Consider the following 14,933-nt stretch of genomic DNA (forward strand, 5'->3'; position numbering starts at 1 on the left):
TTTCTCGTCATTCAGAAGACCAGGGTTCATACTATGTGTGAAGCCCATTTCAGGTGTTCCCCTACCATGGTATTGCTGAAATATCGCTGAAAGATGTGTAAAACTAAACTCACTCATTCACTCTCTTGCTTAAGGTGAGACCACACGTTTATTTTTTTGTGGGCAGCAGGACAAAGTCCTGAAGACTCTATGTACAGTGTCACTTGTAATGAGTAGCTGGAACATGAATTGGTTTTGACTTTGTTTGGGGTATGTATGTGTAGTATCGATACTGATGACCCCTTTAGCACTGATAGAACCACAATGGAATGGACCATACATAATGGACAGATTGTGCCTTGGTTGGTGGCTTGTCATGTTGCTTCAACACCATATTCATTGTCTCAGTGTGCGGATCTAATTTAATTATACTCTGCAACAGGACTGAATTGGATATCATTCAAGAGGCTGGGGACCAGCAGACGTCACTCAGTGCTGTCTGGAATTCTTTTGGGGGAAAACTAGTATGGTACAAATGCTCTAAGTCATCACTTTCTCTTGTGTTTGGAATCTGAATGGCAATGAACCTGTTGCAGGAAGTGGTGTAGGCAAGTGGTTAAAGGGTTGGTTAGATCAGGAGACCATATAATAGAGGGACGGCCCTCTCCAACAGTTTATCATTAAACATCAGCGCTACGGTCTGGCATGTAACTGATACACATCGACACCCTGCTGCTAACTTCCGGTAACCGGAACACATGCGCAGCAGATGCGCAGACATTCGCAAATGAGCACTCTGGTAACCACGTAAACAATATTGCGTAATAGCCGGACCCAGAGTTAATTCCTTAGCTAGATTTCACTGGATGCGACTGACAGTCAAAGATTACATGAACAGCTCCAATAAACTGATTACAATAATCGTAATCTCTATCTTGTCTCTCAGAAGATGTCAACTTTGCAACTGTCGCACATGTCAACTGACAAAATCGCTGAAAATGTGTATCGTTCGCGAAATCCGTGCCGTTTTAGGCCAGTCATGTAACAGTACTGTTGTCAATATCCCCGATGTTCGCTGAACTTCATCACATAACCTCTAGATTTTTTTTTAAGTATCCGTTGCCACTGGTTGGTGGTTCACTAAATGACGCTATTAGTCTCTGATTTTGATTTCATATTAATTTGCGTAACTTTATGAAGCTGATAGTCCCAACGAAACATGATTTCACGTTATCCACGAACGTTACAGTAATGTTTGTTTGAATGCCAGTTTGGGGCTGACAGTGATAATGCTTTCGGAGCCATACGGAGACATACGCACATTATAATATGTTGGGTTTTTTTGCAAAGGAAAGCTACTCAGAACTACTAAAGCCACGAGGACCATTTTCACAAACGTCAATGTACATTACATACAGTAACCGTGTATAGTTGATTTTGTGACCATTTGACCGTTTCTTTCACAGTAGATTGAGAGGGAATGAAACAAAGACTTGAGAACTTGAATTTGTCGTGATATAAAGGTCGTGAAGCATCCCCTCAAACACACCACCCGTTGAAATTAATTATTTTCATAGGGTTCATAACTTTAATTTTATCATGACACTTACCATGAAAAATTTGTCACATACCTTTCCGAAAATACCGGAATTGCAACTGACAGGGACTGTGCAGGTGTGATTGTGATTGTGATGTTATGTTATATAAAAGAACAATAAATGTATATGTATGTATATGTATTGCTAAATACAACTATTTAGATAATATTCTTTCAAGCTTTCATTAAAAACAAATATGAATGTCAGTTGTTTGAAATTGAGACTAACACTAAAGAATATACTAATTTTTAAAAATACTAAAACATGAAATGAAAAATATTAAATCTGTACACAACTTCGTCCAGGGATATCTTTAAGAGAATAACCATCAAGCCACACAGTTTCAAACCTGATGAAAAACACAGTTCAAAGGTCTTGCCTCTTGCAAGTGAAATTCAAATGATGGATGCCTTAAAGATAGTGTATTTGCAACCCTATGATGGATGCATCACAGTCAGGTTCAATACTTGGTCATGATCTGATTCAAATCGTAAAAGCCCTTAGTAGAGATTCCCATGTCACAAACGATTTTATAGTTGAAGACAAAACCAAGTTATCGGGACAGTCAATTTCTTTATTTATTTCATAGTTATTGTGACAATACAGTTACACTATGTGTTCAATGGTTTTGCCATTAAAGCTCATTATCAAGCACTCGAGAGGTACTTTGGATCATATATCATCAGATGTGCATACACAAAGATTTTATTTAGAGTTTGCACACCTGTACAGAAAGTCAGCAGCCATCACAGACTTATTCACATCTTCGCCCAGTTTTTGCTAAATCGCAGAATTAATGGCAGAACCGCCATCATAATCTGTCTGATTCTGCTGGCATGGGGTGTCTGTGCGTTCATCAGTGAGGTCAATGAAGACTGACTTCCACTGTTTGTCACACAGTGCATCTATTAAACTGGAAAAAGGAGATGAACAATTTTGATATTAAAGAAAAAATAACATGAATTCAGTGCTCTAAATACTTGTTGAAATTATGTGATAGCTGGATGTCAATGCTCTTTCAAACAAGATCTGTTTACTTACTCTCAAGATGGGAATATTGCACTTAATTAACACTGTATCTTTCCTTACATAAGAAAAGAAGCAATATTAATTCTTGACTATATAAACGTTTTGATATTTCAAACTTTTTTCTGCAGATAACGGATAATACAAACACCTATAGAATAAATAAATACCAATAACTACAAATTATCAACTTTTTATCAACAATTTCGTCAAATAAAATGATTTCTTTGGTGTGCACCCTTAGTTAACAGAAACACCATTTTGAATGTATTACTTCCATTATTACTTACCTGCAATCATCAGGAACTGTTCATTGAACTTTCTTTTTCCTGGGCATCTACAGGACAAAATAATAAGTTTATGCTATGATTGGTGTAATGATATAAGTATAAAGTTGAATAAGGTAACTTAAATCATAATTAAACTTCATTAAGAAGAAAAATGATACAAACAGAAAAATATATTATTTCATGAAAAATAAGGATATTTGCTACAAGCATAATCATCACAATGAACAAAAATGGAAATATGTACAATTATTTACAACCCATAAGTGCATGAGACTTTTGAAGAATTGACTAAACATATATTCGGGTCATATTAACAAACAAAATTAATGTTGTGTCGTCTGCTACATGGTATCTGTTGGTATGATGCAAATGCGGGTTTACGTAAAAAATCATAAAAAATAAAATACCGATCATAGCCATATAAATTCAGTACCAAGCAAAAGAGGAATTCGCCGTACATGTTCACATACTTATTTTAAAAATGCTGGTAGTAAGCTGTTATTGCGAAAGCGTGCGGAAATCAAGTGTTGTGGAGTAAATATTTCAGAAAACATTCACATTTTGTCGTATTGCAGGAGTCAAAATAAGGAATTATATGACCTCCACAGATTTATAAATGCCACTAAACCAAGCTTTATCTAATCTGCTTTTATTACATCCCGGTAACTAAGGACTGGTATTGAAAATTAGTAGCTGTTATTGAAAATCAAAAACGGGACTTTTGATGATTTTGCACCGCCGCCATTGTCCTCACAGAACAACGATCACACATGACAGCATTCATCAAATACAAAGACATGTATACGCTTTAGCACCACTAAAAACCTCAGATGCACTCTTACAAATATATGTATGCACATGAGAATAAATGAGAAAAACTAAATCTTACCTTTGTAATGAAAATACGCAAAATCTATGACTGAGGTGAACACACGTTCCTCGCAGCTTCCGGATAGGCTGCACAGTACAAGCCGTAGCGCTGATGGTTTCGCGCATTGGCTTGAGGGCCGTCCCTCTATTATATGGTCTCTGGTTAGATATGCACTATGTTTGATTCCCCAAATGAAAACAGTATCTGAAGGAACAGAAGACCAACATTACTTATCATTTCCTTCCAAGATGTGTCATAGTGATTGATGGTGATTAGATGGAGGGTTGGACTGAATCACAACCTGTGACGATTGGGGTTAGAATTGATCTTCAGTAACCTATCTTGTCATAAGAGGCGACTAACAGGATCAGATGATCAGGCTTGCTGACTAGGTTGATATATTTTCATTCAGCCCAGAATGTGTAGATTGATGCTCACGCTGTTGTTGACTGGATGGTCTTGTACAGACGCAATTATTTACAAACCTCAGCCTATAATATTGCTGATCTCACTGGATATTTAGAGGACAATTGGTATACCTGAAATGTTGTTGAGAACAGCATAAAACACCATTAATGTTCCTATTGGTTTTCAGGGTATGAATTTCTCAGGGGCCAACCTGTCCAAGCTGGACCTACGCCAGATCAACTTTAAATATGCAGTATTCAAGAATGCCGATCTTTCAGGGGCCAACCTCACTAACTGCAATTTTGAGAGAGCAGATCTCACCAGGGCCAAGTTTGATGTGAGTGACCAACAGCATGGAGACAAACCATAGCGAAGTAAATGTATAATATATGTTTGTATTTAGAATGTTACCACTGAAGGGAAGTTGAGGTTGTTTGTCGGTGTTATCTTAACTTCTGATATTAGAAGGGTTTGGGGAATGTTACCGTGGATACAATGAAGAATTAGTCACTGATACTGTAGAGGTGTTTGGAGTGTTCCACTGATACTGTATGGGTTTGGAAATGTCCCACTGATACTGTAGGGGTTTTGTGAGTGTTCCACTGCTACTGTAGGGGTGTTGGGAGTGTTCCACTGATACTGTAGAGGTGTTGAAAGTGTTCCACTGCTACTGTAGGGGTGCTGGGAATGTCCCACTAATACTGAAGGGGTGTTGGAAGTGTTCACCTGATTCAGTAGGGATGTTGGGAGTTTTTTGCAGATACAGAAGAGGTGTTGAAAGTGTTCCACTAATACAGAAGGGGTGTTTGGAATGTTCCATAGATATTGTAGGGGAATTGGGAGTGTTCCACTGATACTGTAGGGATGTTGAGATTAATCTACTGTTACAGTAGGGGTGTTGGGTATGTTTCAACTGACTCTGCACTTTGTAAACTAGTGTGTTGGTTATTCACTGGCTCTGCTTATGTTCCAGTCTGCCAATTTGCTGGGGGTGAAGATGCTTTGTGCCAACCTAGAGGGCGCTTCACTCAAGGGATGTAACTTTGAAGACCCTGCAGGTAGCAGAGCCAACATGGAAGGTGGGTCAAGACAGCTGTATTGTATTTTTTCAACATCAGCAGGGGCTCAGAACTCCCATTGCCCCACACCCACAAGTCAGTTCTCATTTCAGGCAGTCAAATAATGCTATCTTACTTGTCTGTGGGCTACAAGATAGTTTCTGCTTATGGTTTCAAACCGCAAGTAAAGTTGGATTTCATTTCTCAAAATGTAGCTATTAAATTTCACGTTGATAATAAAGTGGAGTTATCTTTCTTGCTATTTATCACTTCTCAGTAAATAGTTCACTAAGCATCAACATCAAATACCTTGGTAATTTTTTTTTCATGATTACAGTAAATAGTCCACTAAGCATCAACATCAAATACCTTGGTAATTTTTTTTTTCATGATTACAGTAAATAGTTCACTAAGCATCAACATCAAATTCCTTGGTAATTTTTTTTTTTTTCATGATTATGCCATATTATAAGAGGCAGGTGAAGAATTAGTCAGGTCAAGTTACCTTCTTGCAGTCTGTTGGCTGTTGACAAAATTTTGAACTCCAGATCAGGAACATGAAGCTGCATGCACAAGGAGCTTTTGCTGTTCAGAAACATATATGGCAATGTGACTGGATTTTAAATTACTTGACCCGTGAAGGTCCCGGGGTAGAATAGGCCTTCAGCAACCCATGCTTGCCATAAAAGGTGACTATGCTTGTCGTAAGAGGCGACTAACGGGATCGGGTGGTCAGACTAGCTGACTTGGTTGACACATGTCATCGGTTCCCAATTGCGCATATCGATGCTCATGTTGTTGATCACTGGATTGTCTGGTCCAGACTCGATTATTTACAGACCGTCGCCATATAGCTGGAATATTGCTAAGTGCGACGTAAAACTAAACTCACTCACTCACTCACTTAAATTACTTAAAAAATCATTTATCAGAAAGATTGAAAAGTGCCCTATGTGTTACTAATACATGTAACAACAAATGCAACCCATCCCAGGCGATGAAGGGTATTATACATCCATTATGTTACAATAAACACCCTGCTCCAGATTCCTGCCATAGCCTTGTTTTTACTCCCAAGTCTGTACCTGAGATGGAGAGAGGGTCGAATGACTACACCAGTGTATGTCTATGGCTTCATGAATGACGGACATACAATTTGTCAGGAATTGGCTACTGTTGATGTTCTGATGACATTATGTATTCCATCCTCAGTTTTCTGTTGGTGGTGTTGTGTTCATGGTCTAAGAAGCATTGACCTTTTGCAGGTGCCCTGATGAAGAATGTCAACTTGGAAGGCAGCCATATGGCAGGAGTTAATCTTCGAGTAGCAACATTGAAAAATGCCAACCTCCAAAACTGTGCTTTGAGAGGAGCCGACTTAGCTGGCGCAGACCTCGAGGTGAGTTTGAGAAAATGTCTGTCTGATGGGCAGACCTCAGGGTCAGGCCCCCCTAAGTAATTGAAGGAATTTCAGCAAATTTGAAGGAATTGCATCTCAAACGTAGACAAACGCAGCCCACCTGCAAAACAATTGCAACAATATCGGTAGTTTAGCAGTAGTAACATAAACACAACGCCCCTATCAGAAGCATTGTCGGTAATACTTGAAACAGGCTTGGCCATCTTTGGAGATTTCTAGGTCACTGCAGAAGAGCGTCAAAAGTCATGCCCATGGAGGCTTCCGATGTTCAGACATAAACAACCTCCAGGGACACCGCTTATGATGCTCTTCTGCTCTTCTACTGAGATGGCTACAATTGTTTTGCGAGTGGGCTGCGTTTGTTTACATTTGAGATGCAATTCCTTCAAATTTGCTGAATTTCCTTCAAATTACTTAGAGGGGCCTGATGGTGAGTTTGAGAAACTGTCTGTCTGATGGGCAGACCTCGAGGTGAGTTTAGGAAAGAGTGTGTGAAGTGCAGACCTTGGGTTGAGTCTGGGTGTACTTCCTTGGGATGTGTTGTGGTATATGACTGTCAAAAAAGGTGAGTTTGGGTAAGTGTCTTTGTGATGTGATCTCAGTGATCGTCTGGTCCAAATTCAATTATGTGGAGGCTGCCAGGATGCTGAATGTTGTTGAATGAGATGTTAAACAGGAAACAAACCAGAAGCCAGGGGAATGTTGAATTGCTGATCAATGTTTGACATTGCCTTTGCTTCAGAATTGTGATCTCTCAGGCTGCGACTTACAGGAAGCAAACCTGCGGGGGGCCAACCTCAAGGGAGCAGCTTTTGAGTTGATGGTGAACCCACTGCACATGGCCCAGGCTGTCAGGTGACACAGGGACTCCAGGCAGCAAGAACAGTGATGGCTTCATGTACACACAGTTGAGGGATCGGTCCAACACAACAGGCTAGCACAGCAGGCTAGCACAGCTTTCTAGCACAGCTGGCTAGTATAGAAGGCTAGCATAGCAGGCTAGCACAGTAGGCTAGCACAGCAGACCAACACTGCAGGCCAACACAGCAAGCCAGCACATCAGACAAACACAACAGGCCATATCACACAGCTTAATCAAACTCAAAGCTTGAATTGACACTTACGATTCATCCCCAAATTTTATAGCATTGTTGATTAATTACAAGACTTTGTAGTGTTTTCTCCCCCGAAAATCAAATGAACTAATATAAGATTAAAAAGTGATAACTTCAGTCATATCAGACCTGACATCAGTATGTCTCACATTAATGGATGTGGAATTGTAAAACATTTTTAATATTTAGAAATAACAAAAGGTTTTGATATTTATGAATTAAATTAATTCAAGAAAAAACAAAAGCAGCTTTGTAGTGTAGTCTTTGAGTGATGTATGCATCATAATCAGCTGTTGATATCCAGTTTGCTGCTTGTGAGGACTTGACCCAAGACTTGAGACATCACTGTTTCTTCCTTCAAGCCTGGCTTTGTCACAACTTACTAAAGTCAAAATAATCCATCTGCCAAGTCCCTGTATTTTCTCTTTCGAAAATACACATCTTATAAAGTATGATTCAAGGGTTAACATTAGGGTATGCTATATAAACTGCCTTTTCTTCGGGTTTTAGGTACTGAATTTCTCCTTTCGCTGGAAATCCTCTCCAGTTTATGTGGATTCAGTTCATTTGTTTCTATCAAAATTATGTATGGTTAAGAGACTTTCGGGGATTTGGTAGGCTAGCAGTTAAAACATTTGGTCACCATGCCAAAGACCAGGGTTTCATAGTACACAGGGGTACAATATGTGAAGCCCGACTTTGATATTGTTTGAACATTGCTACCAGTGGCATGAAACCATACTTACTTACTTTATAAGACTAAGTGTTAAAGTAGTGTTAGCATCGTTTTATGATATATCCTTCATCTGACTCACTGTGCTGTTACCTTCAAATTCAAATGCGGTGGGGTAGTCTAGTGCTTCAAGGCATTTGCTTGTAACGCCAAAGACCTTGATTTGATTCCCCACATGGGTACAATGTATAAAGTCTGTTCCTGGTGTCTTCCTACCATGATATTGCTGGAATATTGCTAAGAGCATTGTAAAGGTAGTCTTGCCAGTCTTTGATGACGCAGTATTTCCCCCTTTTCCAGCAGATTCTGAGAACAGTGAAATTCCATGAATAGGGAAAAGATATTTCCATGGAGTGAGTGAAACAATCACATGACTAATATACCGAAGTCTAGGACCTATATTTTCAAAACTTTCTAAGTGCTAAGATAGTCATAAGTGCCATACATTAACATTACCTTACAACTGTCTTAGCGCTAAGAGAGCTTCGAAAATCTAAGCCCAGGTGTTAAAGATATATTTATCAGACTGTTAGAGTCATATGAAAGTAATGTATCATTTTATTTTAACATTTAAATTTTTTTTTTTAATTCAATCTTTTGTTGATATGACACTTTTTGTAAAGTCCAAGTGTGTAAAATTTGGCAGTATGTTGACTTGAACAAGGTATGGATTATTTTGACTTTTACTTGATGATTCTCTATGCCCTTTCTGTATTCACATACAATAGCACTTTATCTATGCAAGTGCTGAATGGCAAGCCAGGATATGTACCTGGTTGTGTCCTTGTTGTCCGCATCATCGGTCAGGTTTGACCTGAGCTTCCACATCAGTGTGAGCAACTGCCTGACCACTGGGAACATTGTTGTTGAGAGAGTCTTTGACGTGTATTTCGTGTATTATGAGTCACTAGGAAACAGTGGGGTAGCTGAGTGGTTAGCGTTTGCTCATCACACCGAGACCTCAGGTTTGATCACACATGGGTACAGTGAAAGAAATCCATTTCTGCTGTTCCCTGCCATGATATTGCTGGAATATTGCTAAAAGCAGCTTAAAACTTAACTAACTGTACAAGAATTTATGAGATGAATGGGTTTGTATGCCACTAGACTCAAGGTCAAGATCACAGATGTTCACCTTGTAAATCCTGTACACTTTCCTAATGTTTTGAATTTATCATTATGAGTTCATAATTTTAAGTGAATTTTTAGAGAGAAAAATGCATCTGGCCACTTGAAAAGATGAATAATTGATGTCAAAGCCCAGCGTCATAGGCTTTAGCCATTTGTCTCTCACAATCTATCTCAGTGCCATAGTTTATTGTTTGGGAGTGAGTTTTGTGTGTGATTCCTATAACTTATTAATGATGTAGAGTGTTGAGGTAAATGTGATTCCTGGGTCGTATGCACTTTGGACCAAGAACCTTCAGGGCTGTCTTAGCAGAAACAAAGTTTGTTGTTGAAGCGCTAAGACTTCCCTTAGAATGATCTGAAGTGAAATTCTTAGCATCAAATTCAGAATTTTAATCTGTGTGAATATTGTTAACAATGTACGTCACCTGGATCACAAGGGAATTGATTTTTAGAACCAAAAGTCATTGCACACAGGAATCTTAAACTTGGTGTGTAAGAAACATGTATTTACTGAGGCATGCTGTCCAAGTAGGCTTGAAATATTAATTAATTCAAAATTGTTTGAATAATTGTTTGGTATTTACTTAAAAATTCTAAAACACCAGCATTCGAAATACCTGCCTGCCCAACCTCCCAGAATGTGTCATTTTCAACACAAACTGCCAGATTCTCAAATTCACCAGCCTGATGGTCTGGTTTCAATTTAGACATGCTTATGAAGAAATTCATCATATTTCGGGATAATAATTAATTCACTAGAAGAAATAAATGATGACTTTCATTTGGATGATAAACTATGTTGCTTGTCAAACCTAAGTTATAAATGGGCAGGTAAGTTTTGCATCAAACCAGCCCTGTGGTATGACTGAAATGTTTTGGAGTTTCCTACCCTGAAAACACCATTTGTTGATCCAGTTAAGCTACATTGCTGTGGTCCTTAATTTTGTGATTAGATGTGCAGGTCATGATGATGAATTAGTTTCTGGTTTTGCACTATTTTTTAATTTAACTGGAATTTATTAATAGCTTTTAGAGAATGAATTTGAGAATACATCTCACTAGACTTATCCAGGGTCGATAAGTTTCAGTGAGTTTGAATTCGCTTCAGAATTTGTGGTCCAAATCAGAATGGCATATATTTTGTGTTGTCCTAGATACAAGATGTGAATAATGTGATGAATGCCTCTATAAGACCAGTTTGTATTGGTCAACAGGTTGTCACTACTGCACATTTGATTGGCTAAGGATTCAATAGTTTCACATCGATCTAAGGTGTTGTTCAGTTTATGTTTAGAGTTTCAGGATAATTACCAAGTGATATTATGATTTGTTTTATTGGATGTGTTGAAAATATGTATGGTAATACAGCTTAAGACAACATTTCTGTAGGACTATCTGTACTGTACACATATTGCATAATGTTATATATCCCCATTTATCTACATTTAGATTAGTCTGATCTTTTCCTTCAATACAATACCTGTCTGTAGGGTGAAACGATAACACTTTTGTCTCAGGTTTTAACGAGCAAACCCTATCATTCCATACTTTGACAGCCTGTGAGAAATAGAAGGGTAAAATGTCATTGAGTTGGTAAATGTCAGTTTTATTCCTTTACATCCTTTAATAGGAAAATGTAATTTTTATTAGATTAACCCCATTTAGAATAGTACTGGTTCCTCCTCATAATCTACAAATCTGTAATCAGCTGTGTGATTGATCAATAATCAGTTATAATCATATACCACAAAACCCATGTGGGTAGTAACAGGACACAAACATAACATTGTGCAGATGAGTCAGGCGCTGATTAACACAATTATTAAGACTATCAAGGATATTTCCTGTTGAGAGTTCATTGTTTATAAGGTTGTCAGGAAACTGCATCAGCTGTTTATGTCTTGATTTATCAAACGTGACAATAAGAAGCTTAATTTCTAAAATTTTTATTTAGGCCAGACCAATTTTATTTCTTGTTTTACAGATTTTTGTCCTCTGAAAGCCTAAAAGCAGGCAGGAAACAAAATAAGATAAAATTTCCAATCAAAGTAATATTCCTTCTAAATGCTCAAAGTATTTTACTTTTGGCAATTTATGAAGTGAATATGCGTCAAAAAACAACCTAAAAAGTATTTTTAGGATTTTTATTTTTTGAGCAGGGAAAATTCATTTTTATTTTTTTTTCTTATTCTTGAAAAAATACTGCAGGCAGATCCATAAATCATGAAATAAAATTGGTCAGCCCTTATTGTTTCATTTTTTATGCATTCTGATTAGTCTCTCAAGCGACTAATTGTTAATGAAAATGTAATCAATAGCAGTGTTCGCATTAATGTAGAAACCTGCATTTTTCAGTCCAAAAATAGTACAGACACGCAAAAATATATTTTGCGTGCATGTTTTGGACACACAGATTCCAGTCTGCTTAATTTAAATTAAGTAATATAAAACAGCAACATATAAAAAAAACAATACAGTTTTAAATGATTCAGGATTATAATGAAAATTTTACACACTAAAGATTTGGACTACATGTTAATAATTTTATTTCCGCATGCACTTGTGCAAAACCTGCCGTGAACACTGAATTGCCCTATTATTTTATCAATCATTCCAGTTTAGAATGCAAGTATTCTTCACGGGTGCATGCACTTAAGTGTTGATGCAGTTGCACTTAAAAATAGTGGGATGTACATTATTGATAATGATGTATTGAAACAGCCTTTTTTGTTTAAATTTTGAAGTGGACAAAGGAAATCAAATTTGCTACTGTTAATTGATGTGATGCAGTGAGGTTGAGATATACTCATATGACAAGGACAGGTATTATATCGAAAGTAAGAGATCTGATTCTTGTGAGACGGCACTTTAGACACATGTAGACAGATTGTTGTATATTTTTGTTTGAACATGTAATTGAAGCACTATTAATAAGAGTGTAATCTGTATCAAGTCAAAGGAAAATGTTAGTCTGTATTTTTGCTTCATCAATATCTTAGTTTCTAATTACTGTTACATTTTAAAGCAATACTCCCTTCACACTTGGGAGTGGGGTAGTCTAGTGGTTAAAGCATTCGCTCGCCATGCCAAATACCAAGGTTTCATTCCCCAATGTGTGATGTTCATTTCTGGCATCCCCTGATATGATATCGCTGGAATATTGCTAAAGGTGGCGTAAACCTCACTCACCCACTCTGCAGCAAATTCACCCCTGAATCTACCCTCAGGACAGCATGACAGTCAATATCAATAATAAAAAAACATTGTGTCAATATCCATAACAACAAAATTTTACTGTTCACTGAATAACAGGAAACGATGCATGCACAGACATAAGGTCAGAATTTGACAATATCTCCAGTTCTCATCTAATAGTCTGTACAACATGGTATTATATGTGAATATCATAACACTAAACACATACATTACCTGTTTTAAACTTTACTTAGACAAGACTGTAGCTAGATTTATTGGTAGGTTAATTTGTTTTAGTTTGTTTACAAAATTATATTTTCTGTTTTCATTATGTAAAAAATCTTTATCCTCAAATCACAACTACTGTCTGAGGTCAGGAATGTCACCATTATTCTGTCTTAATGACTGCACAAAGCTGTCCTATTGAAGGGAAATAACTCTGGTGATCAATGTTTTGTAATTTACAGTGACGACTCTGTTCGAAATAGTCTGTGTGATATTTAATGTCTACTTATGTTGTTGGATGTTTTATACAATCAATGTTGATGCATTTAAAAATAACAGGACATAGTAATCTCTTAGGTTTATACTTAAAGTCAATTACTTGTCAAACCAGTTGCCAATGTGAGGAATGAATACACAATGCCAGTTAGAAAGTGGTCATAAGTAACATATGTCATATTTGGGATTACATTTCAGATTCCAGTACTTTTGTTTGGTTGAGTCTCATCCAGGATTCGAACCCGTACCCTCAGAGTCAGACCCTATAACCAGCACACAAAGTCAGCTGCCTAACCCACTGAGCCACCACTGCTTCCACAAAATGTTGGCAAACTGGTAGTGTAGACCTCAGACTTTGTGTACCCTTCTGATAAGTGTAAACTGGCATGGCTCCCACAGCCAAAAGCCATGAAAGGCGACTATGCTTGTCGTAAGAGGGATTAACGGGATCAGGTGGTCAGATTCACTGACTTGGTTGACACATGTCATCGGTTCCCAAATGCGCAGGTCGATGTTCATGCTGTTGATCATTGGACTGTCTGGTCCAGACTTGATTATTTACAGACCGCTGCCATATAGCTGGAATACTGCTTAGTGCGGCGTTAAACTAAACTCACGCCAAATGATATGAGTACGCAATGTCATTTTGCCTCGAGAGTGGGTTCTGATACCAGAGAGGACTACACCCAACAAGAGTACTAGAATCTATTCTTTGTTGAGAAAATGTAATCCAAATACAAAGTGTGCTTCAAGATGCACGGGAAATGTTGACAATGTGGAGAATTTTCTCCCCGTCTTACTTAATGCACAAGGATATTTTTAGAGGAAAACAGCTGTAGAAGCCATGTGACAGAGGAAATGTAGATTTGAGTAGTGTAAATGATTATTTGGTGAGATGTTTGCCATGAAGCACCCGGTATCTGAAACAGTGTATGATGTATGCAATGAAGTGATAATAAACGATGTAATTAGCAGTTTGTTGTTGTCTTCGAGTTTGTTGTTTGATGTCACACTTGGCAATATGTCAGCAATATGACATCAGTCTGTTAATAATCAAGACATTCCTATGATCAATGTGATGAGCACGAATACACATGAGGTGACGGTCATCATGATAACAGTGGTGTGTTTGATGAATACACAATGATGTTTACAAAGTGGTCAAATGTAACATGTTATGATTTGGCTGACACTTTGGATTTCTTATTTAAGTACAGAATCTGGTACTTTGTGCGTTGGCAGTTAGGTGCCTGACTGGGTTCGATTCTCAGACTTCACAAGTACCAGAATCTGTACACGGGGAAAGTGTGATCCCAAATATAAGATCGGTTGCATCCTGAAAATGGTCTACAATTGGGATACAATGGCATAGTTTCAAACTGCTGTTGTTACTTTGTATTACAAGGGATTGAGTGGAATAGGTGGAACAGTGAAATATATGTACGTGTGGTATGTGATCAGCATTAACTTAGACAAACCCTACTGGTTCACTGGGTTTCATTGAATGTGCATATCCATCTGCTTGTAATCCAAACCAGTGATAGCAATTTGAAACTATGGTCATTACTTCAACAAGTTTTATCCAAAGGTGATAAATATTCTGAGATT

At 37.7% G+C, this 14,933-nt stretch overlaps 1 protein-coding gene across 1 annotated transcript in view; it reads left to right on the forward strand.

The window, feature by feature from the left end:
* The window catches only part of LOC137265506 (BTB/POZ domain-containing protein KCTD9-like), a 28,425-nt gene extending 20,582 nt beyond the window's left edge, over positions 1-7,843 (forward strand). Inside the window, exons 9-12 of the mRNA XM_067800920.1 lie at positions 4,360-4,509; positions 5,146-5,251; positions 6,496-6,629; positions 7,393-7,843. Coding sequence (XP_067657021.1) covers positions 4,360-4,509; positions 5,146-5,251; positions 6,496-6,629; positions 7,393-7,509 — 507 coding nt within the window. The 3' untranslated portion in view covers positions 7,510-7,843. The remainder of the gene's footprint in view (positions 1-4,359; positions 4,510-5,145; positions 5,252-6,495; positions 6,630-7,392) is intronic.
* Positions 7,844-14,933: the final 7,090 nt, after the last annotated feature.

Source organism: Haliotis asinina, chromosome 15 (genome assembly GCF_037392515.1).
Source record: "Haliotis asinina isolate JCU_RB_2024 chromosome 15, JCU_Hal_asi_v2, whole genome shotgun sequence".
Classification (NCBI taxonomy): Eukaryota; Metazoa; Mollusca; class Gastropoda; order Lepetellida; family Haliotidae; genus Haliotis; species Haliotis asinina.